The 25,486-nt window shown below is 42.3% G+C and overlaps 1 protein-coding gene across 2 annotated transcripts; it reads left to right on the top strand.

Annotated features, from left to right (window-relative positions):
- Nucleotides 1–211: 211 nt before the first annotated feature.
- Nucleotides 212–18,199, top strand: ccm2 (CCM2 scaffold protein). 2 transcript variants are annotated; one of them, XM_036549752.1, is made up of 10 exons: nucleotides 212–576; nucleotides 11,521–11,697; nucleotides 11,945–12,028; nucleotides 12,540–12,723; nucleotides 12,988–13,124; nucleotides 14,173–14,308; nucleotides 14,508–14,565; nucleotides 14,988–15,129; nucleotides 15,811–15,949; nucleotides 16,554–18,199. In XM_036549752.1, the coding sequence occupies exons 1-10, from the start codon at nucleotides 547–549 to the stop codon at nucleotides 16,832–16,834; spliced, it is 1,368 nt and encodes a 455-aa protein (XP_036405645.1). In that variant the 5' UTR covers nucleotides 212–546; the 3' UTR covers nucleotides 16,835–18,199. The 2 variants fall into 2 exon arrangements, with proteins under 2 accessions (XP_036405645.1, XP_036405646.1); XM_036549753.1 differs by lacking the exon at nucleotides 212–576 and adding an exon at nucleotides 10,012–10,052.
- Nucleotides 18,200–25,486: the final 7,287 nt, after the last annotated feature.

Below are 25,486 nucleotides of genomic sequence, written 5' to 3'. Positions count from 1 at the left end.
ATTGTGCTTATTTGTGTAAAGGACAATTAAAAGAAATTATCTGTAGGCACTTTTGTAAGTGTGAGGTATGCCAAAATCGTAACTTGACTGATGGCATACCTGTTATTCTAATTTGCATTTGGATGCCAGCTTGTTTTTAGCTGTCATTTCTCCCGGGAGCGCACTGTAGAAAAGTCTGCTGCGCGGTGCATGCTGGGATTAGGTTCTACGCCCAAAATGGCGGCAGGATTGAAAAGTTGGTGATGTTTTTACCGCACTTTGAAAACTCCTCTCGTTTGAATATGTTAGTTTTCTGAATGTAGAAAGGGCCAGATTACCGGAGGAAGGGGGCAGTTTGCTGCAGAGCCGGTGACGAATGTTAACGGAAGGCGCAGATCGTTGGTAAACAGCGCACTTGTGTACCCGGAGAGTCCCGTTGTTTTGCTTTGGGAAAGTGCGGCTGGATGGTGGTTGTCTCTGCAGCAGCGCAGGGATGTCATGGACGCTGAGATCTCCAGCAACTCATCCGGCTACTGAACTCATAATGAGGAGGATCTGTGGATAGAAATGGAGGATGATGTGAAAAAAGCAAAAAAGGTAACTTTAATGGCTAGCGAACAGGCTGATTAGCGTACTCGAATACGTACGTAACGGTATAGCTCGCTAACGTTAGCTAAATCCTGGCGAAAATGGTGATGGCCAACTTAGATAGCTAGCTAACGTTAGCCAGCTACGCCTCGGTCCAGCAAATTAATTGTTTGCTAGCTAGCTGGCCAGCCATCTGGTTTTTCTTAGATAGTAAGGTCACATTACTGCTTTGAATACTGTTTACAAATGGACCTGGAAGGATGCGATCTGACTCAACTAGTGTCATTATTGTCTCTGTTTTCCTGAATCTATTTAAAGAAAAGTGTCATTCCCAGTTCTGAGCAAATAGATTACTTTTCAGCACTTAGCCAGCGGGTTACCTAGTTTTTCATAGTGTAGCTAGACTAGCTGGCTAATACCTTTCATACGGAAACTATGCTGTAAGTTAAAAAAAACAATTGACAGACACCATCTAACTAGTAAGCTTACTATTAACCAGTTACCTTGGTCTTCCTTTTGAAAAGCTGCGAGTTAGCCATCTTAACACGTTAAGTCTTTCACTTTTCAGGGATGCGTTGAAACCGGCTAACCTGAGACAGCCAGTAACGTCACTGTAGCTAACTAGCACCGGTGAAGCTCAAAAGAGTCCTTTAAATAATTTTGGTGTCTACTGTTAGCCAGCCCTGTGTTATCTTGTCTTGTTTTAAAATGCTTATAAAGAGATACAGACAAGTTATATGCAGTAGGAAAATATTATTACTTTAAGAACATTGTTAATATTTTTCGGTAAGGAGCCTTTGATGAGTATAGCTGCATTACACCTAGGGATTTGTCTCAACATCCAAAATAGCTAGCACGCTATTTAATCTTCATGAACAATTTCTGTGTGGTGTCTGCCGGCGTCCTTTCCCATCTTATTTTAGCAGTTACAGTAAATATGGGAAACAGTGTATATGTTTAATATCTGCCACCCACCCTTTCCTATTTTACCTTTAAATTAAGAACACGTGTTTACGTGAGAAGTAGCACCAGCTCGCTAGGATTCAGTGGAGTGGGGCAAGTTTGGTATGTGAAGAAAGCATTCGTCTCACGTGACTTTGCAGGAGCCCATACGAAGGGTATGGGAGTCACCAAGCTGAAAATGATTTCCATGCAAAGGGCTGCGTCCCATCTGTCTCAGATTTTGCTAAAGAACGTTACCCAGGTGTTTTTTTTCTGGGGGGGGGGGGGGGGGGGGCATGCCGAGTTTAGAATTCGTAGCCAGATAGCTATTTATTTGTTCTAAATGAACAAAAAAGGGATTTTAAGACCTTGACAAGAAAAATCAGTGTAGGTTAAGTCTTGACTGTAGTAATGTAATAATATGTTTGGTGTCCCTAACACACATTTCGGTGGTTTACTGACACTGAGTAAACCGACGGTTATATTCCAACTCCAGCCCTACCATTGACCCTGTTGTCCCTTCGGTGGGTGCGGAACATTAAATGTGTGTAGGCTATTGCTAAAAATACTTTTCGGCCCAATCTTCCAAATGCAACCAAACAACAACAACAACAACCAGAAAGAGCAGGCTTCCCTGCCCATGAAGTGAAAAACAAGCTTCTGTCTGCCGTCGGAGGCTAGCATTTAAGGGTGTGGTTCCACTATGGTGATTTTTATTGTTCTGAATGGTTCAGAATTATCTTTTTTTGTTTATTTTCATTGTGTGTTGTTTTTTGGCAAACAAAAGTAAGTGATCATTTCAGTTTCAGATCTGAAATTACAGCAAATCAGTTGAAAGAAGTTTGTCATCCTTGTTCTTGACCCCTGAGATCAAAGCTAATGTTGTGATAGACATAAATGTTATTTTTCACAATGTGGAAGTGTATTCGTAACTGTAACTGTAACTGAAGAAAAACGCATTTCAGTGAGCAATATACTGATCTTGAACCTCAGTATGAATGAATACAATTTAAGCTTCTCTCTTTCATGAGAAAGTCAGAGTTGGTGCATCCCAGAAGTTTTTCCTTGATTCTTTCACATCTTTTCAGCATCTGTCCAAGTCTGTGTGTGTGTGTGTGTGTGTGTGTGTGTGTGTGTGTGTGTGTGTGTAATGCCAGTAGTTGAATTTGGAGTCAAAGATTCCAGCTAACCTGTAGAAAGCTCAAGTCATTATTAGTTTTTTTTTTTTAAAAACCACAATCTGAAATGGATGGGCTACCACCTCATACACTTGGCATGCAGTGAGTTTCTAACCAGACTAACATTACATCATTTACATCTCATTTACCAGCAAATTTTTAAGCCATTTGTTACTGGTCTGGCGGTTTGATTTTTGAAGTCATCATCATTAATCACCACAATATAGTTAGATTTATAATAAACAAATAACCTTCATCTAATAAGTTGTGTTGACAGTGACAGTAAATTCAGAATGCCTCTCTAAGTGCTGTGTGGAGGCTGAACATCTCAAGGACTCATCAGCATTGTCATGGAACTGGTATTTATGATGTAACAGTCATTAGACTCAGGCCTCAGGCCCTAAAATGTAATTTGAAATAGAAATGGTCAGACCTTCCTTGCATTCTTTTTGTTCTCTATCAGGTTTTTGCAGGAAATGGTAGGATGCGCACTTTTCGGCAGTGCGAGAGTTGAGTTGGAGTTTTACATCGTTCTCTGCTGTGCAGGAAACTTGCTCAGAACTGGTGGTGTTTTTGCCTACGTGTTGCCCTTTAAAGGGTTACTCTTAGCAAAGGTTCAAAAGTTTAAGCAAACAAATGCTACCTAACTGGTATTTGCTGAAATGAGATTCACTGCCTTAAAAAAAAATGAAATCAAAGTTGGTGTTTTTTGATTTTAACTATTTTTGAGAAATGTTGCAACAGCTGAAATCCAGGAAATGGTAAGCAGTAGCTTTAATTAATAATTAATTGAATATTTATGTTATACATTTTGTAGATAAACATGTCAGTATCGTGAGTCAAGCCTGGCTAGACTGCCACATTCCCTTTGGCCTATAATTGATGTTTTCTGTAGTAACATTGGCTGCAAAGCAGTATAAACGAGCCAATGAGGAGCTGATATTGTGGTCCTGAGTGGGTACAGTCCATTGTTGTTAGGCATTATATTGCAGTTGGTCCTGTTTTGTGGGCTAGACTAAGTTTGGTTCTGCTGAATGATATCTCCCATGTTTTAAATTACAGAGTGTGAAATGTCTCACTCCTCATTTTAAATGTAATATCTCTTCCAGAAATATGACCTGCTGTGTGAATGGGTGTTTATGCGCCACAGACACATTGTCTGGTGGGTAAAGGGACAGGGCTTTTTGACAGGACAGGTCTGGGCTACCACCTGAATGTCGTCACAGCCAGCAGGATAACATCATCATATAAAACATGTCCAGCTTCAGACACCTATACATGACTCATTGTCAGACTTTCTGAATTGGCAGCCTTTTGCAGTTATTTACCTTTTTATTATTGGTGATAGTTTACTAATCACTGCTTCATGTTTTTTGTTCCCCTTCACTGTGTATTTAAGCAATTGATGAATACATGAATGTAAATATATAATAATGTGCAGTTTTCTTTAGTATATAGTGCAGTTGACAGAAGAAACTGTATATTAATAATTGTGTGAACCTCATTTGTCAAGCAGTTCTTAAACAAGGCACTCAAAGCTCTTTCTGGCAAGAAAATAAAAGGCAATCGATTTAAAAAATAAAATTCAGTAAACTGTAAAAAAAAAAAAAAAAAAAAGACTAGTAGGTGTGCATTGGCGTAAAATGAGAATATAATGAATGATGTGTGAAAATGAAAAGCATATTTTAAAAAGGCATTGGAAAAGTGAAGTCAGCCTGTTTTTAGTCAGGTGTTGGGACTCACAGACTGAAAACGCTGGGATGCTGATTTTATGTGCCTGTTTGAGTTGCATAACTCAGTAACTTATAAATGCTCAGGGGCTAGATCTGTATAGCAGTGAAATTGGTCAATAAAATTGTAATCTACTCTGGTAAAAAAAAAAAAAGGCATCCAGTGAAGCACAACCAGAAAAAGTGATATATGTCCTTCTTTGTGTTTTGTTCGGAGGTCTGGCAGCAGCATTTTGTACCGGCTGTAATCAAGACAGAGCAGGACAATTAATTCACGGACAAATGGTGTAATAAGCTCTTCCCTCCACACAGCCGCTGCACGGTTCTTAGACGTTTTCCGTAAGCCCCTATCTGGAACAGCCATTCCCTAATGGATGAACCTCCTCTCAATTACATCCCTTCCTGTATGAGACAGCATACGGACATTGTTGACCAAGGAGGACCACTTCCGGTCGAAATGTGCTGTGTGCTCTACATGCTTTGAGTCCTGGGGAGAAAAAGCCACACCCGTGTTTTTTATTTTCCTTTCTTCTCAGTAGTTTATTTTTGATTCCAATCATGTGGTTATGATAACAAAATGTGCCTTAATAAATGTGAACTCGTAAATGTGAAGTAAATGTGAAGCCACGCAGGGTTTTCGGTCATAATTATCACAATTTTACCTCACTGAACTCTGAACACTGAACACTGTTTCCATTTGTTTGATTCTGGGTTTAAATGTAAATGTTGTTTGTTACACCCCTGAAAGATACAGTCCAGTTTCCAGCATACAGAAGGTTGTATATACAGAATTGGTCTAATATGTATCCAGACCAAAGGTTGCCTGTGGTTGCAGCATGCATAGGATAACAGCCCATGCATACTCAAAATCACCTGCCCTGTCTGTGTCAGAATTGGACAGGGCACATGATGTGGACTATCCATGGGATGGTTTGCTAGGCCACTGGTGAATTTGCACCTCGGCGGGGTAGGAGTCACCTCATGACATGACTGGAAGTCAGCCCAAGTGGGGTGGTCGCGCAGCAGGGAGAAAGTCAGTGGGAGCTCTGGAGAAAGCAACAGCGAATATAATGGAACTGAGACTTCCGTTGCAACAAGCCTGAGCAGATTAGCCCTTGTTCCAAAACATGAGCCACGTGATGGTTCTTGATATCATTTACAGAGCTTATGTTCTAGTTTCAGTGCCGGACTCCGTCTGTTCCAGCAGTCCATCTCTGATCCTGAGTGTTTTGGACCGCCCTTGCCTGGTCCCGGTGCCTTGACAATATGAGAAAAAAAAGTTTTGGCTATGCTGTGGTAAGGGGACTGAAAAGTTTTTATGTAAACTTACTAGTATTGACAACGTTTGTTTGGCCTGCAGGTTCAGTTTACATAACCTACATTATCTTATGTGTTAATCTTTATGCATATTTATCAAGTATTTGCCTGTTCCTGGAAGACATGACGTGCATGTAGATGATGATTGTGAGCTCTACTGCTCAGAAAGGCCAGAAGGGGGTTATTGGTGGCGGCCGGCCATTTTATCGAACTGTTTTTAATTCTTTTATCAGAAATGGTAGGGCATGAACTTGAGATATATTTAAAATATTAGTCCTGTGGACACGTTATTGATGGCAGGGTGTTTGGAGTAGTCTCAGGTAATTCGCTTGTGTGTTTGCATTAAAATGAAAAGAGATATTGATGAAGTATCAAACATTTGACAGTTTGACTACAGCAGTTTGACAGTCTTATTTTATCTTTTCAGTTTGATTTGGGTGTTTTCTTTGCTATGCGTTTAACATGTCAGCAATGAAAAGTAGATATAAGCCCCTTTCATTTCCTTCCAGTAAAGTTCATTTTTGGGGGGAACGTATTGGCTAAATGTTTCTTTAACACAGGCGCTAATGCAGATGAAAGTGAATAAGAAAGAGCGTTTGAATCATTAGATCCTTGGCTTCACACTGATTGCTGATGCTGTTGGCAATGCTCCAGTGTCTCGGATAAACATGACTAAAAAAGCATTTAGGGGGAACTTTAAGCCATACAGTTTATGTACATGTAGCTGGTAGATTCAGAAATGCGTATTTTAACCCCACCCCTTTCTGTGCTATGGAAAAAGGGTAATTTGCCACATTCATAACTTTTATGTTTTACTTAGGAGACAAGTAAAACATAAAATATAAAATAAAAAAGTACATTGTACATTTATCCTTAAAACATTATTGAAAAGCGATGGGAGATAGAAGTGAATACAGTGCAAACTCTGTTCTAAGTGTGTTTGGAAAATGCCATATATTCACTTGTACGGTCCTATTGGGTAATGCGGCCATAACCTCATATATTATTACAATAAGGACATTTTTAGTGGATTGAGTCAAATAGCCATCAGGTCTGGTGAGTATGATTCCTCGAGTAAGATATGCATTGGGAGAGAAATGAGTTTCACCCAGTTACTTCAGGTGAGAAATATCAGGTGTCATGATAATTTGCTCATGACGTTGAGTTTAATCTTCTCGTGGCAACGGTTCAGTTGTCTAATTTTTGCTTGGTAAGTGTGGGCAGGAAGTTCTCCTTTGGAAGGCTCTCATTATAATGTGTGATATTTCGGCCTGCTGTCAGGTTTGACAGAATCTACTGTAGGAGGTTCTTCCTCCTGATCTCTGACCTGCCAAGAATTGCTCCAGCATTCGCCCTGTGAAATGATGACCAAAGTGAAAGTGCAGAGATGGTAGGATATAGAAGCATCCACTGGGTGGCACTGTTCGACCGTTCTGTACGTGGCTTAGAGTAGACCATGTGCAGTGCACGTGTGAGAACTAGAGACCCGGGCTCAGCATTCTGCTTTTCATTGCCCTCGATAAAGCCTGCCTCTTGTGCTCCTGCTGCAGGAAACCTACCCTCTGCCTTTCATTGTGCAGCAGGAGATTGGCTCTGGACTGGTGTGCTGGAACCTGAAGGCTGCACGCTGGGCTCCTGTATGGAGCACTGAATTTGCACACTTGCACAAACCTGACCTGCCTTAGTAAATATACAGTTATATCAGTGGACGATGTTTTAATGCGAGTTCTGTAAGTTGCCCTTGATAAGTGCATGTGGTGTAATGGTGTGGAGCAGGGCTTGTAACTGAAAAGTTGCAGGTTCGATTCCCCCGTGGGCTGCTGCTGTTGTACACTTGGGTAAGGTACTTCACCCACAACTGGTAAATATCCAGCTGTATAAGCAGATAATATTTGTAACCTACCTAAGCTGTTCTAGGTAAGAGTGTCTTCTAAATGACGAAAATATAATGTAATGCATGCACCATGCAAATGCATATATTTTAACAAGGCAATATGGAGAGTGCAATAAATGTGTCCTTAATGTGAAAGGGGGTTTAGTTTGTTCTGCGCAGGGCTCACCTGTGCTGTCCTCTGCTCTCACGTTACAGGAAGACATGATGAAATGTTAATGTCTCCCTGACCGGCTGCTGTCATGTCACACAGTCATGTAGGATCGGGTGTCGTGGTCACACGACCTATAATAACATGAAGATGGCACATCTTGGAATGGAATACAAAAGAGTATGAGGTCAAATGAAATGTTGGCTATGCTCTCCCAACCTGTCTGTGTGACTGGATCTCAGATCTCAGATCAGAATGTGCCATGGTCTCATGGCGTCGTCAGTGTTCCCTAGCAACCAGGGTGAATGGAATACAGGCAGTATAGATAGCTGTCAGTCATTCGTTCAAGGTCAAGGCAGTGTTGGAAAATCTCAAGCCAGTGAGTTCAGGTAAGCCACAGTGATGTGAAATTACAATGTACAAAAACATTTAAAGAGAACAGAAATTCAGACAGTTCAAACAAAGACAAGAACAGCAAATATCGTTCACTCTGGCGTAAGTGCTCTGAGGAGTGAATCAGATGAAGTATCAAACTGGAAGTGAACAGACTCCAATAAAGTTACTACATCTCTCACCAGCTGCAGACAGCTGATGCTTCCTAACATGAACACAAAACTACGACAGAAAACCAAGACTCCTTAAGAAAAGCATTTATCTGAAATGACATTTGGTTTTACAGTGTCAGGCCAGTCCTCATAAATACTACTGACCCTGCCACAGGCATGATGTGCTTAGCTCAAAGTCCCAAGTAGGGGCATGATTACAGATTAATTCAGTAAAGTGCACCAAGCAGACCTTCTGTCCTTTGTTTAATCAATCATTTGCATTTAGTTTAGAGCCCATTACAATGTGTACAAGATGGTGTACAAAGTGCTACAGAAAGAATTATTCATATTAAATAATAATTTAGTATAAGTGCAGCCTGCTTGTTGCAAAATGTCAAGAAATAAAAGCACTACTGCCTGTATATAAAGAATATGTGGAGAGGTGTCAAATGTGGACTTCAGTCTCCTCTACATATGAACGGTAGTCTGCGCCTGGCTTAAGGCGCCTACAGACTGTGAGAATTCAGCAACCTTATAAGTTTATTGCAAGCCACATGTGCGCCATGGATCTAATAAACTTGGGTACGACATCAAGTTTGATGTATGTAGACTGTACGATAACACCTACTGAACCGTAGGCTGCGACGCAAGTCAGTATGCAAGAACAAAACGTCGCCAGCGTGTATCCTCCATCTGTTGGAATCCCAGACATTTGGGTTTGGCGCCAGTGTCGCGTTGATCAGTGCATCATTTCATGCTGCATTCCTATTGGTTGGTTAGTAGACATAGGTCGTAGCAGCAGTCACATCGTGAGATGGTCATCCTAAATTTCTGACACTGATGCTATCTTTGGTCGCAAGACCGTGAAATCGGCCATCTTTGCACCTCAGTCACAGTGCGACTTAGGACCACCGTTTTGGAGCCACAACCAAAGATATCACCACGTTTCTTTCACGTTGGTCATCTTTTGTCTGGGATAGCTCAAAATCGCACAGTGTATACCCGCCATTAGACTGACCTGCTGGCACGCCTCTGGCTATCACCTGAGTGAAGCATTGTTCTGCCTTGTCCACCCCCCGTCAGATCTGTTACCTTTGGTTACGCTATCTTAACCTGGAAGCCAAGGAAATGTCTGGCTCAGCTGCTCCACCCCAAATGAATACAAGTGCTCAAATGTGTCTCAAAGACTCACAATACTGCCTCAAATTCAAATGCAAGTGCACAAGTTTGTTAAGACTTAATTGCAGGGATGCATCTTCACTGAGGCAATATCCCCTCCCTTCTGCAGCCATATTCTTTAATTGCTTAGAACAAGTCAAGCAGCAGAAAGATCCTTTGCCTGAGATTCAATTCTTGATCTTACTGGGAAGAAAAAAGAAGAGTTCAGTCTGATCTGTTTAATGGAATATATTAACTGCAAGGTGTCATGCCCACTGAGTTTGAGCGTTTTCACGCAGAACCTTCCTCTGCAGCCGCACTGAGAGTCAGAATCAGCCACGCGTGTCATTGCAGGAAGTGGCGGTTCCTCTTCTTCCTGTTAATCTTCTGCGTAGCCTTGCCGAGCAGGGGCGGGGCCTGCGGCTTTTCAGATTCAACCGTCCCTCCTCGTAAACATGCAGAGGCGAGCGAAAGTCACAGGCGGAGGGTCCCTTTGACTTGTCGACCGGCCCGGGTCCATGCTGTCCGCTCCTGAATATTTCAGGCCCTGTATGAGGTTTCATGGAGGCTGAGGTAGGATCCTCTGCGGCCGCACGCCGGTGCTCAGAGAGGAGGCTCCGCTTTGGTGCTTTCTTTTGCTTTTGCATTCGGGTTTCTGTAGAAACGCTGGCTGTATCGTTTTGAGGTTTCCTCTGCTGTCATGGTGTGCCTGGTTCATGCTTCATGCAAGGAAATGCAGCCTGAGTCGTCTTCGTCATATCTTTTGAGATTTACTTTTTTATCTGAGAGAAAAGAGGAAGGAAAATGGGGGGGCCCCCCTCCCCCTTTTTGCGAAACTAACAGTGATTGTCAGTTAACTTCAGCACTGTGCTCCTCTGTGGACTTAGATATGCTTTACTTCCCATTCATGGCTCATATTCATAGTTTAATGCTCTCAAAGTACAGAGCATGCAGTGTGATGTGTGAGGTAGATTATTCATGTGGACTGCTGTGCCGTAAACCATGACACTGTTAAGTTGCGTTCTTTTACTTTTGCAGTACAAGAGCTGCTAACAAAGCCGAAATCTGTCTCATTTACCTCAGAATGTTCCTTTATACGAGGTACATTATACATTATAAGCAAATGGTATAACTTTTTGGTTTGTGTAAATAATTTCAGCAACACAATTTAGCATTTGAACAATAATTACTGGGAAATGTGTATCAGTTTTCTTAATGCTTTTTCAAGCCAAATTACCCCAAAGAATTTAGGAAACTTTTACGGAGTATTCATTTGGCATAGTGCTGTTTCAGGTTGTGAAAGGTAATATGGTCCAGAACGTTTAATATGACTAGGCTTCATTTTGATGTCATTATGTTTAGTGGCAGACCTGTTTTTTAAGTGTTTTTACTAACTCATTGAGAATGTCTGCATTTTACATTAGAATAACTGGGAGTTGTTTCTGAAACTGAAAGGGTATTTTTTATTATTTGTGGAGAGGTTTTTGTTTCTGCAGTGTACATGTTAGAATGATGATGCCTGTGAGTTCATCTACTGTACTGGAGGTGATGATGGCTGTAAAGTATTGTTTGTCTGCAAGGGTTTTCAGACACATGATGCCTTCATACTCTGAATGATGTATGAATGTCTCCTATAATGTATCAGCACATTTTTACATTCTGTTATCCAGAGATGTTGCTGAAAATAAAAGCTGGCAACCTCAGTCCACTTCCCATGGCCTGACATTAGGCTAACCTGTCCATTTATTGTTAGGCCATATGAGGTTGTTTCTGAATTCTCTGTGTTCAGATGAAGTTAGATGGCAAAGAAGGAAATGTGTGTAATGAGTTAGACCTCAGTGTCATTGTGGCCAGTTGTGGTTTTTACTGTAGGAAAGCAGCCAAATTCTCTGTGCTGTGTAAGCATTGCACATGCTCCACCAAACCGCAGCCTGGAAGATGGCCTACCTGCCACCCCAGTGATGTCATAACAGCATGGTGGAACGTTTGTCCTCGTCCCCCTGCTCTGAGTGTTCTCTTATGTTTGCTCCACCCCCTCCAGCCTGGCATCGTGTCTCCGTTCAAGCGCGTCTTCCTGAAAGGAGAGAAGGGGAGGGACAAGAAAGCACAGGAGAAGTCCACCGAGCGCCGGGCCCTGCACACGGTTCCGCTGTCCCTGCCCGACCACCGTGTGGACCCGGACATCCTCCTCAACGACTACATCGAGAAGGAAGTGAAGGTGAGGGCAGAGAGGCATCGCCTGCTTGTAGACACCCAGCTGTCCTGCTTTAGCTTTAGTTCCATCATTGGACATACAGCCAGTCGAAGGGTCACAGAGTTGGCGGGCACCTCTAGCAGGGTTCTATTATATCATTGTTTCTTACTTGGTTGTCTGGCCAAATAATGAATGTCTACAACCACATGCAGGCCTTTGAAAATGAGTGTATTTTTCCCCGTCTGTAACTTGTTTGCTTTTGTTGTCTTAGTATCTGGGGCAGCTGACATCAGTGCCGGGGTATCTGAATCCATCCAGTCGAACAGAGGTTCTGCAGCTCATTGACAGTGCCAGGGTGAGGCTCCTCGACTCATTAACGTCATTCTTATTCAGCAATGTTTGTCAGAATTGGGACCCTCTGTGGATTGTGAATGAAAGACTACATACGTGACTTAACAGAACGAAATGAGTCAGAAGTATCTGGTGTACATTTGACCTAGGTAGTTCATCCCGAATAGCTTCAGTGCATATACTTGTGTATAAATAAATACATTTAAAGTGTAAGCCGTGTACCTTTCTCTGAGTTATACTGTCTGCTAAACAAATAAATTGTGCCAAAGTAGTTGGATTACAAAATGTCTAAACAATTACATCTGACATCTACAGAGGAAGGTCTGTGTGGAGGTCTTCCTCACAGCAGCTAGTGGCTTTTGTTTCTGAGGGAGTCTTAAATAAGCAGGCATATTAGAACTTCATGGGTTGTGGTTGGGCTAATGTGGGTGTCATGAAGGGGATGAGCCTTTTTGGGTGGTTTAAAGGTGACACCATGTCTTTATCTGATTCTGTGGTCTCTCCCTCCCCTCCAGAAATCACACCAGCTCCCAGGTCAGCTGACCCCGGAACAGGACGCGCTGGTCAGCCTCTCGGCCTACAACGTGAAGCTGGTGTGGCGTGATGGCGAGGACATCATCCTCAGAGTCCCCATCCACGACATCGCCGCGGTCTCCTACATCCGTGACGACTCGCTGCACCTGGTGGTGCTCAAAACAGGTACCTGCCCGCACACGCAGCACCTCTGGACCCCACGGGAAGGGTGCTGCTTATGGAGTGCGGTTTTTGGGTTAATGATTCCCTGTGACATTTAAGAACTTAAAGAAAATAAGTGACAATAAGTACGTACTTAAGTAGAAATTGCAGATTTGAAAAATCCTCTCACTTTAAAACAAAGCCTGAAGCAAAGGCCAGGAGAGTGCTCTGGTTTTGTTTGATAAAACCTCCTTGAATTGACCTTTAACCTTTGACCTTTGTGTACAGCCCAGGAGCCTGGAGGGTCGCCCTGTCCCAGCACCTGTCCAGAGGTGTCCAAGTCTCAGACGCTGAGCTCTCTGTCGGAGAGCGGGGCGGTGCTGGTGGAGGTCTGCTGTCTGCTGGTGCTGGCTGTGGAGAACAAGGTAAAGACCTCCTCAGCCCCACCACCCACAGCTCTGTGGTCAGGCCTGCAGTGCTGTCATGCACCCTGAACCACCTCCATTTGTCCTTCCGCTTGTACAGCCTTATTTCAGTCACACGCAGATGAAGGCGTTTGGCCAACATTTAGCCCTGTCGCTAGTCATCACGCTGAAGCGTCCTGCACGGTTAATTGTCCAATGCAGTGTAACTAAGCACAAATATGTGATGGTGAGCGGAGAGACATTTTAACAGTGTTTCAGTGCTATCCAGTGGCACCGCCACACAGGAGAGCTAAGAAAAGCATGCCAGCCATGCTATTTCATGCTCTGCTCAGCTAAATCTCCACTGCTTGGTTGAGTGTTCAGTGTTTCTATCATCAAGTAAGGTATTACTGATGAAATCATTTATTTTAAAATTGCACAACTAAAGGGCAAATAGCTACAGTTTGCTACTTTGTGATAGTAGTAGTCCATGTAATATTGAAACCAAAGGCCAGTGTCAAGGGGTTTTGAAAAAAGTGACATCAGAGGGTTGCGGTATTTCAAGCAGGTTATCTTTATTTTTACTTCACATTACTTTATAGTTATAAGTAGCATAGAGGATGTTGTCTCTGAACATGAATAACATGAGGTATGAAGCTCTCATGTTAAACACATAATGGCCAAAGCTATGATTTGAAGTTCACTTAGCGCTAATACTATGGAAGAGCATGGAATTGTGCCATATTACACTGTCATGAATCCTTGAAGCAACCTTTGGCAAGGCTTTAGCATTAGTGCAGTATGGCAGGGTGACATGCAATCGCTTACATTTTCCACATTATCTTTGTATTCAGCTGGATATATGACAAAGCAAAACAAGTGAACCACCCAAATTTAATTTTGAACCCGCTGCCTCCTGGGTCCTAATGCAGTCCCCTAACCACCTACACTCCATCTCTGTAATGCCTCTCTGAGGGACTTGCACCCACAACCTTCTGGACACACCTGTGCAGCACCTTAATCCCCAGGTGACAGGGCTGTAACTTGGGCTGATCCGTTGTTGTTGCAGGCAGCGGCGGAGGAGCTGTGTCTGCTGCTTAGCCAGGTGTTCCAGATCGTTTACACGGAGTCCACCATAGACTTCTTAGACAGGGCCATATTCGATGGGGCCTCCACACCCACCAGACACCTCTCCCTGTGCAGTGGTAAGTCCAGAGGTCTCCTCCGTTTGCCTTGTTTTGACTCAGGTTCTTGTTCTTCATCACTAAGGTAATGTTGAGGTAGAAGTATGGGGGTTTCTGTCCACCTGAGTTGTTGTTTTGCGGTATTATACTGATTTCGTTGAAACGTTTTGCCATGATACTTTCCGTGTCCCCTTTATAAGTGTTTTTTATTCTCATTCAGATGATTCCTCCAGCAAAGTGGATGTTAAGGAGCCGTTTGAAACAGAAGCGAGCACATTGTAAGTGTAAAATAAGTGGTCTTAGAAGTCTTTCACTAATTCTGCTGCACGGTGAGGTTTTTGGGAGCTCTCATGGTTCATCTTAGTTCAAACACTATTGCGGTGTATTATGGAAAATTCCTGAAGTGTCTAATTTACATATTGATTAAAATAGCATGTTTAATTTGTCGTTAGTAAAAGGTTTTGTAGCGTTAACTTTTTGGGCTGGCATCACTATGCCTGTGGACAGCATTCTAAAATATTTTGAAAGTAATGTGTCTCAAGAGAGATTTCCTCCAGAAGATCCAAATTAATCAAGGGATCTTCCCATTGTAGAAACAGAAATGGAAAAAAATGTACTTATCTTTAAAATGTCCTTGAAAAGTCATTGAAAACGAACTGTTCTTAAGCCTTACACCTGTTTCTCACACATCATATGTTAGCTCCTTCCCGGGGTCGCTGGATGGGGGTGGCAACTCTCCTTCCTCCTCCTCTTCTACCCCGGCGTCTCCGCAGACTAAGACAGTGAGCGAAGGGGAGCTGAGCACCACAGCTGCCGAGCTGCTGCAGGACTACATGACCACGGTAGGCTACTGTTGCAGAACAGCGCCCCCTAGAGGCGCCTGAGGCCAGCACGCCTGCTCTGCTGTGATCTGAGTTTGGATGTGGCTTTTGATCATTGACAGATGTCTGACACTGTAGCATATGCAGTGTTTCTGTCTCTCCTCTAGATTCTTTCATCTCCCTATCCATTTTATTCTGGCTTACATAGCCCTCTTGTTCAGTCTGAGAAATGGATAATATGGTTATATTTCTTCAAAAATATCAGTTATTTTAGTCATTATGACATGTAAGAAAAAAGTTTCACTTTAAGAGAGTATGTGAATAGAATTTTTTTCAAATCCTAATATTCACTTATGTGTCAGTGTATTGAAACTAACATAATCCATTTTTTAATGTAACACTTAAAATGCACAATCTTACATTTACTTAAGTTGCACAATTACAATGATGTAGGAAGACGTTGGTTTATTGTCAAATTGTACGCAACTTAAACTTGTCTACCTTGGCAGGATTATACAGAATTCTGTAGCCTGTTCTACACTCTACACTGCCCTTGCTCTACACTCCTGCTGCCTCTCTCACTGTCACTCTTCATTGTGTTGCATTCTGGGAAGGGGTGGGGGGGAGGTTCTGTCGTAAGTGACGTTAGGATCTGCCCCCCGCTGAACAGTGACAGTGTCTCTCCTGTGTGCCTCCGAGCAGCTGAGGACCAAGCTCTCGTCTCAGGAGATCCAGCAGTTCGCCATGCTGCTGCACGAGTACAGGAACGGCTCGTCCATCCACGAGTTCTGCATCAACCTGCGGCAGCTGTACGGGGACAGCAGGAAGTTCCTGCTGCTGGGTGAGGGCCGCGCTCCTGTGCATGCACGCGCTGCTCCCTTACTGCACTCCCTCCGCCCGGCCCACAGGGCGCCGTCCGTAGAACAGCTGCAGGCTGCCAGTCACGGGTCGTCTCTCCTCAAACAGCAGCTCTGCTTTTTCCAGACTCTTATTTTTGTTCCCTTCATGCCTCATTTAGTACCTTCCATTTACTGGCGATTGTCTTTCTGAATTTACTGTGTCATTTTCTCCTATAATTAATTGTCCCTCTAAAGCATAAAGGCCACATTACCTGTTAAAATGATGTCAATAAGCGAAATAAACCAATATGGTGGAGCTGAAGTCGTGTTTACCTTTTTGGGTGAGTGAGGTCAGAGCTAAGGCTTGTTGTGGGAAGTAAGACAGAGAAACTCATGGCTCTCCTCCACCTCTCCTCTTCCTTCCACCCCCTCTCCTCCTCTTCTGTCTCCCTTTCTCCTCCCCCTCTCTTCTCGCCCATCTCTTCCCCCTCTCTTCTTCCTCCTCTCCTCTTCCCCTCACCTCCTCCTCCCTTCCCCCCATCTTATTTCCCCTCTCCTCCTTTCTTACCCCTTTATTCTTCCTCCTCTCCTACTTCATCTCCTCAGGTCTTAGACCCTTCATTCCGGAGAAGGACAGCCAGCACTTTGAGAACTTCCTGGAGACAATCGGAGTGAAGGACGGGCGCGGCATCATCACAGACAGCTTCGGGAGGTACCGCCGGACCATGAGCACCACCTCCAACTCCACCACCAATGGTAACAGGGCGGGCGAGGGCTCGGAGGAGCAGCTGGCGCCCTCCGAGGGTGACGATTGGGATCGCATGATCTCGGACATCAGCAACGACATCGAGGCGTTGGGCTGTAGTATGGACCATGACTCCTCCTGAGAGGGGTGACAGAGGGGGCAGGATTGACACTCTGAAATTTTGCCACCGTTTCATCCCAGTCTCCACGGCTTCTGTAGAGCCTTTGGTTTCATTGGCTCGCAGCAGCCTGCGAAACTTTGAGCAGTTGGCTGATTGGTTAGCCTCTCTGCTGCTGGCAGGGTCTACTGGTGGCAACCAGGAAGTGCCTGAGTTGCATTCCCGTGACCCCTCTGGAAATCCCATAATTCAACTGTTATCTCCAAGAAATGTAAGGAATTCTTCAGTAGCAAATGATTGTACCGGGCTGTTAGACTGAAGCTGTAATATTAGACTGAAAATCCAAATTTATTCAAGGAGCAGTAACTGTATGTGTAGTTAGTCTCAGCACTTAACTCAGAAGCATGTTTGAAACATTTATATTTGATCCTCACTGTCGTTCTTCTCGAGAACACAATTTATTCATGGCTTTGCTCGTATCTAGAGCTGTCAGTTTATCCAAAGCTGAAGGTGTGAGTAGGTTAATGTGTCATCAATGCCATATCTGTTTGCTTCGACCTAATCCCTAGTTCAGATTTTCACAAAGAAGAGTAATTTTGCATGTCCAGTTATTGGTTGATTGAAAAATCCTAAATTCATGCTGCATTTCAATACTAAAAGTATGTTTGTGTTAAGCCTAGTACACATGTTGCAGTTTTAGTGAGGTACAGCTAATGTCACAGACCTTACAAGTTTTCACACTGAAATCACACGTTGGTCTAACACATTAGATCATGTGGTGTATCAGATGCTAACAAGTAAAACGAGTCTCTTCTGCAAGTGACTAGAAGCTTCAGTTATATTTCCAGCAGGCTTGTCCATGTCACAGTTTCCCGTTAAGGGGTTCCACAGAGAGTGAATCTGCTGTAACCCACTTGCAATGTGGTGTGATTCACTTTAGTGTTCTTTCTTGTGCTTTTCAAGATCTGTAGTATGTGTACTAGGCTTTACCACAGTACTTCCTCCTTGTTGTACCGAGCACCATATTGGTTTCTAACCAGTGTGCTCCGGACAGAGAACTGCAAAATGTCTACTCTGTCAGATGTGTCTATACTGTAGACTTAACGAACAGTTCTGTACTGTATATCAAAAACATGTGGCATAATTATGACTTGCTTTTCAGTTGGTGTTTTTTTTTTTCTTTTTTTAACCATGTGATGTCCACCAATTTGCGTATGGTAGGATGTTTCCCTAAACTCAGAAATAAGATCATGTGATCCCAGTCTCTGCCCTCATGGCCGGACTGGTCTGTTTCTGTTTATTTTAGTTGTCGTCGCTAGCAAACCACTTTGTTCACAGTTACAGCTCACAGATGGCTTTGTGCACAATTATTATAGCTCACAGACAGCTTTGTTCAAAATTATGATAGCCCACAGATGGAATTGTTCACGGTTCTGATAGCTCAGACGGCTCACCTCTGTCCTGTTTCACCTGCGTCTGATCTTATTTAACCTTGTTCTCGGTGTGCATCTCCCAACATGACTCTTGTAATGTTTGTAGCATCAGGAAAAATGCATTTCTGTAAAACAATGTCTGGTAAGCATTTCAAAGGAATGTCATCCTCCGCATGAAAGGAAACACCTTTGTTGTGGACTAGCTGAATCCCCATTTTCCCATGCCGTCAGACGTGTTTCTGCTTGTTTTTCAGGACTTGGTTGGTAATTCAACTTCATTTCAGAATACCTGGATGCTTGAGTTTCACCTTCATTTACTGGTTTATGTTTGATGAAGTGATTGATTATCCAGCAACGACATTGTCACAGGACGGTGTTCATTTGTTAGTCTTTGCTCACACAGCATGGTGTAAGTGAGCTCTTTATCTTTTTATTTTGCTATGACGACAGGACAGTTGTGGGCATGTTTATTTAATGCCAACTAGAGCCAGGAGCATTATTAGTATTCATTTTAGTTATTACTCTTTAGATATTTAGGCTGCAGAACTCCAAAGTGCTTACAACCTCAAATGGCCCTCCATCTTAGTTTTGTCATGATGCCTTTAACTGAGAACATCTATCATCGAAGATGGTGAAAAACGTTCCTCTGCTCTTTGAACCAATGAGTAAGGATAAGAATCTTATCAAATGTGTCTATTTTTAATATTTACTGGGCTGGATTTCCTTCATTAAGTGGATTGCATGGTTGCTGTTACAAACGGTTGAGGATGCGTTTTTAGAACATGAGGCTATGTTAGAGGAGGGGAAAATTCTACAGCTGTGAAGATATTGTGAACGTCCTTGCGGGATTGACCTCTTAAGGGGAAAGCAGATTTAAGGGAAAAGCATCAGAGGTTATTTTTAGTTTTGGAGAGCAGTGCCCCTCTGAGGACACCTAGATTGGTTCTCTTAGACACTTAAACCCAGGAAATGTAAACCAAGCATCTAGCATGCCTGGTACATCCAAACTAACATGTTCCCCTGAGCTTCAAATACACATTGCATTAAAAGCAACAGAGCTTAAAGTCAGTTTAAAGCTCCACTTGGATGAATGTTAAATGATTGAAACAAAGATCACGTAGCCCTAGGTGCCCTTTCTGAGTTTGGATGACGACCCCCCGCCCGAGTGACCCCCCACCCATTGAGTTCAAATGGGTGGGGTCACCATGAGTCACCATGAGTGCCTGTGTGTAGGGAGGACTAATACGCGTGTGAAGAAGTGAAGCAATAATGAGCAGTGAAGCAAGGAAGCAGTGAATTTAGCTCTGTTTTCTTCCCTTTCAGTTGCTGTGTGAATAGCAGGCAGAGAGAGTTCTGCAGTAGCACATTTTTTTTCACATCCCTGTTTGCATTCTGAACTCAGTGCAGTGCCATCAGTTGCCTACAGTGGTGATCAGGTTTGTTTTAACTGAACACAGGGACCTGGATCTACATCAGGGCCAAAGACACCCTTTTATATGTGACCATTTACATTTGCTGTTGTATTTACTGATTTATATATTGCTGTATATAATAATGCTTTTATTTGTATGGTATAATTTCTTTTTAGTTGTTTGTTTTTTTTTGTGTGTGATAAAGATCTTAAAATACCTGCTTGTGTTTGTGTATGTGTTCACTTCTTGGGGGTGGGGTCTTGAAGAGTAGGACAGAAACATATCTACAGCATATGAGGATGTAGAGGGCATTTTGGAAATTGTAGTTTTTTTCATGCAGGAGTGCTTTTTCTCCCTTTTTTGCTGGTTATGAATTCAGCATGGGGAAAGTGACAGCCTAAATTGGTTTTCATACCAATGCTGTCCTACTTAAACTGGACTCAGTGGACTCTTTCCACACACAAACCCTCAGTTTCCCCCAAAATAACCACCCTATATGCTCAATGTACCTCTGCTAATAGACCAAAATATAGTCTTCTTTAGAACAGACAAGTTTAATCTCTAACACAAGACTGCTGGTTTTGTCGTGATTTATTCTTGAAAATGTTATGCATATAGGCACATTTCCAGATCTGTTCTGAAAAATGAGGTCAGGTAAACAAACATGTCACAAAACATGTGAAGATCCAGAGGTTCAGGCCGGTAGTCAGGGGTGGGGTCTGTTTTGAGGGTGTAGTTAAGGCAGGATGTGGGCCATTGAGGGGTGTAGTTCATGCCAGGAAGCAGTCATTGTTGGAGGGTGAAACTGTGGCACACAAACATCTACAAGATTTTTCAATATAATAAATGCAGGTATGCCTTGGCAGAAGGGAATCTCTGTCCTGGAACACAAATAAACATCAAGAAATGCATCCCATTCTTATAGCACTGTTGGCAAGTGACAGCAATAATCATTAGCATTTGACTGTTTCTGTCTCTGCAGAATGCATGTTTGAAGGCTAGGAGAACCCAAAGAGAACATCCATTGGCAAACAAATCTCAGGACAAATAATCATGTGCCACTGGTGCAGTTAATCACTGAATTCCAGTGAATTGTTTAAATAGTCACCAGTAACAAGTCACAGACTGCAATTCAGTGATTATTTTGATAACCACATTATGACAAAAATGATAGAAACCGCAAGGGGTGAAGCCTTACCTATTGCAACAAGGGTCAGCTATTGGTTGGTAGGGCAAAAATTGTGTTTGGAAATTGGTCTCATGAATTTAGCCATTTGCGCGCTGATCTCAACCAGCCTGCAAACAGGTAAAAGACTATTCAGACGACACCAATCTTTGCCTTGCTAGAAATATCAGCCATTTTGTTTAGCGAGGAAGATTTAATCAAAGTTAGATAACCTCCAAGAAGACTATTACTGACAGTTCCTATGCATAATCAATATAAAGCCCCTCCCCCTTCTTAGGCTTGTCGGCAACCCAACAAATTGGCCTTGCAGCTCCTATTGAACTCACTGTCGCAGCCTTGCATTCTCTCGCTTCTCTTCCCCAAGGGCTTGTCCTGACACCCAAGCTGCCATCTGGAGGGAAGAGAATGGGACTGAATATTGTATCTTTGTCATGGGCACTGACTCTCACTACTGCTGGCTGTGTCCTTACCAAATTCTCATGTGCTCTCCTCTCATGAAATTCAAGCTGGGGACAGAGAAAGGGGACAGTCGGCAAAAAAATCTGACAGATCGTTGAAGTAAAATAAATTGAAGCAAATACTGACTACAGTCTTTTGGACAAACGCCTATTACATACACCATCAGCAGGAACAGAATGCTATCAGAATCTCATTGCACTGCAAAAATGTGATGCTTGCAAGGGGAGTTTATAGTACCAGTACTGGGTAGACTTGGTCACCTGGACCTTGTATGAGTGATCTGCTTTCTCATGCTCCTGTTTAATCTCTCGGATCCATTGTATGTAAGTATTGACAGTCTGATTTTTCCACAGGGCTTCTTCCTCCTCCTTGTGCTGCTCGAAGGCCTCCTGAATCAACTTCCTGCAGCACAAAGAACACAGGACCTTCAGCCCTACACAGCGTAAAACATTATTTATCAGATCATAATTCCTGAAGCTTTTAAACCTCTGTTACATCCTGCAGTCATACAAGATACAGTACATCTCTCCCTGCTAAATGATTTAAGCAAATCACATGTGGTATATGGCAACTTGCATGTCTTAACTGCAGTTAAGATTATATTTTGTCATTTCAGACTAATCTGTTCACAAAGATCATTTTTCCCTTTACAGTAGGCTGCATGCTTACTCATGTAAGGCATTCTCTCTCTCCTGAAACAGCTGGTTCATAACATCCAGCCTCTGTTGTATGTTCTTAATCTGGTTTTCAAGATGCTGTTTTTCATTGTTCAGAAAGTCTTCAGAACACTTCAGTGTCTTGATTTGTTCTGGGGCACAAATTGTCAGATCTCAGACAGAGGGAAAGTAATAATTACTGTGTGATTAAAAAAAAAAACTCAGGTCAACAGACCTTCCAGCTGCTGACCCTTCTTCTCCTCGACCAAGAGTTTCTCCAGATACTGGTTCCTTTCATTTTCACACCTTGAGAGAGCACACTTCATCTATGGCCAAAAAAAGTGAATCCCAGCTCAAGTATACCTGTGAATGTAGCTAAAAAGTGCAATCAGTACGTTTTCATATAATCTCACTTCATGCATTTATTTGCTTGGCATACTCTTTTAATCCAGGGCCATCATCAAATTTACATAAAATGCATATAACATGATCAATAATAACATAGGTATAGCATTCACAGTAACACGGTAGATGAACATCAACCTGAAAAATATAAGGAAAACATTTCTGGCACACACAGGGTGAGTAAAACAAATTATTAACACAAACTAAGTGGTCCACAGCATCTAAGACAATTGAAGAGGCAAGGGTTAACATCAAGGAGGATGATGAGACACTGTGTATGATGATAGTAATGAGAGAAAAAAAAAACTTACAGTGTGCACTGTTCTCCAGATAAACACAAAGAGCATGAGGACTTCAATGGTAGTTATGACGGCTATAGTTTGCAAATGCAGCCCATGGAATGCTGAGCCCTGCTGCCAGTTCTCAGGCACCAGGCTAGCAATGATCTGAAAGAAAAACAAACAAAAAATCTGTGCCCATCTTAACACATAAACACCCCCTCCATACATTCACAATCTGAGTCTGAGTTCATGATATTACAATGCAGGTTAAAAAGCACCAGTCCCCTTTGGTTAAAAGGCAGCAGGGGTTCTTACATTATAAATGTACCTGTCCAACACATAAATTAATTTCTCAAGACAAACAATATGTATAAAAATGTATCAACCATTGCAGAATATTCTCCCAAACAGCCCTGAATCAGAAGGAGAAAGCTGCCAAATGAGGTGGGGTCCTCTGGATCATTTTCGTGATGGTCAGAAACACCAGCTGAATCCACAGACCCTGAGGATACATAATCTGCATTTTAAAACATGAACTCGTTAAAAAAAAATAGTCCCCCTCCATTAAAGAGCATATAAGATCATAAAGCAGCTACCTGCAGATGGGTGATCCACCTCAGGACCGATGCTCAAATCAAACTGATCGTCCACTGCTGCTTGTGATGCATTCACAATCTCCTCTGAGAGGACAGAGATTAAACCACCAGTGTTTCTGCTCTCATGTACAAAATCTGTGTCCTGAAAAGAAGTCATTTCAAGAAATTGTACAATTCCATCTATTTAGCACATTATTTGATAAGCATTTTACAATTTCAGTTAATTGCAGTGTCATATAACTAATGGCTGTGTGGCATTGCTGCAAGATGAGACACTCTCCAACACGATCAGATGAAAGCAGTCAGGTGGGACAGTACTGAGGTGAAAGCCCTCTTTATTGTCAAACAGAAGGGGGTTTAAAGGGAGAAATGTATGCAATTCAGCCAACATGAATATATTAATTTCCCAATTGTCTGATATACATATACTGCTCCAGTGTATAAATAATTACCTTTTTACCTTCAGTTCTGTTCAAAATGATAGAATATCATCTTAACTGTATACTCACATTTTCTGCTTGTGAATTTTTCATCCTAGCTGAGCTGTTTTCAAATTTCCGAAACTGACCATCAGGTCCAGGTAACTCCTGTAGGCCTTTCCCACACCAATGTGGTGCTGTAGGAAGGAAATTATCATAGCGATTAAATGACACTTGTCCTAAAATCCCTGGGTTTCTGTAAACCTATATATGCAAGTAAAACTGATTTTAGAGTCTCTAGGAGTAAATCTAATTTCAGACCAAGCACACACCGGATGGGTAATATAGCCTAATCAAGAACTGATATCTCGTTTCTCTTGTTTGATTCCGTTATTTATTTATTGATACTTTTATTGACTCCACCAACTATGATGTATGAGATGTAGCTTTTGGCTATTAAGACAAATCAGTGCAGACATCTTATGTATGGCTATACACCCATCCTGGTTTAATGTAACACATATTTCAGTTCTGACTTTCGGTCTATAGCTGTGTTATCTATGAATGAATGAAAAAACGTGTGTTGTCGCTAGCTACCGACAGTGTTTCAGGTTATCTGAGCAGACAGGTAGCTAGGTAGTTCTGTCCAAAGTTTCCATACCGCTAATTCGCTTGTTTGCTGTCAACAACAGGAGAACTTGGGAGTCAGCTTGCTATCATTGTGTTAAAATAGCTAGACAGAAAAAGTGTCTTCATGTCTTCTGAAATCTGTGAATAAATGAAACGGTTTTGGGCGTCTAGCGACTGTCAGGAGACAGAGTTTAACATGGCTGATTGATGAGCAACTTTACGTCAGTGGCGGAGTGGATGGAGTCAGCTGACGCCGTAGAGATCTTTAACTAGTTCAACCAGATAACAAATCCAGTATTCTCATTGGCTCAAGGACAACATCCCTAGGACGTGTATTGACATCACCAGGTTTCGGCTGTGTGCTGATCTCCCAGAATAGCTCTGCCAGGAAATACATGCACTCCAAGCTTTGGGTATCACGTTGACGTTTATCACTGCATAATATGAATTCATATTCTTTTAAAGTAACAACGAAAATTGATTACAGTACTGCATAACACACAATAACTTCATCATACTGCAACGATACGGGATAGACGGGTGCTGCCATTCCATGTTATGAGAATGCTTACCATCGTATTCTTCAACGACAGAGACTTTAGGTATCCAAAAATGATACAAGATGATCAAGACACACAAACCACGGGAAAGTATATCTGCCATACTGGCAGCCTGCGTTGTCTTTACCGTTAAGAATTGTGCAAGTATGAGCACAGGAAGCTAAAACAATAAGCTGATATTCATGGCTATAGTTACTTTAATGAAGGATGAAAACGAAGTAGAATTGTTAGTCATGGAATCCCGACGAACTAAACTTGCTAATTATGACAAACTCCAGGTATTCTGTGATGTCACAATGCTTACAGAGGCTTCCATGCGAGGGGGAGACCATAGTAAAAACAGCACAAAAATTAAATGTGAACTTAAGTTTATGTAGTATGAATGTGTAACGGTTTTGAAAGACCCATATTGTCAAATAAACATTGAAGAAGTAACTAAGTAACTTGCAGTAACTTTTTTTCACAATGGGAATTTCTTGGCAGTTTAACCGTTTTGTATGAGGATATACAACAGACTGATCAAATGGGGCCCATTGTTTCTATTTTCTGTCTTCAGTGGCTTTTAAAATGTGGTTAACATGGCAACAACCACTACCTTATCGACCCTAGCAGGCGGCCATGTGAATGAGTTGTTAGCTG

The sequence above is a fragment of the Megalops cyprinoides genome, chromosome 17 (genome assembly GCF_013368585.1).
Source record: "Megalops cyprinoides isolate fMegCyp1 chromosome 17, fMegCyp1.pri, whole genome shotgun sequence".
In the NCBI taxonomy this organism is placed as follows: Eukaryota; Metazoa; Chordata; class Actinopteri; order Elopiformes; family Megalopidae; genus Megalops; species Megalops cyprinoides.
Note: the sequence above shows the minus strand (reverse complement) of the source record. Positions and strands in the feature narration are given on the sequence as shown.

Excerpts from the sequence above, each read along its gene's own strand:
- ccm2 (XM_036549752.1), top strand. The coding sequence starts at position 547 with ATGGAGGATGATGTGAAAAAAGCAAAAAAG. Across the intron at positions 12,029-12,539 it reads AGCTCATTGACAGTGCCAGG|AAATCACACCAGCTCCCAGG; the intron begins GTGAGGCTCCTC and ends CCTCCCCTCCAG. Across the intron at positions 14,566-14,987 it reads GAAACAGAAGCGAGCACATT|CTCCTTCCCGGGGTCGCTGG; the intron begins GTAAGTGTAAAA and ends ATCATATGTTAG.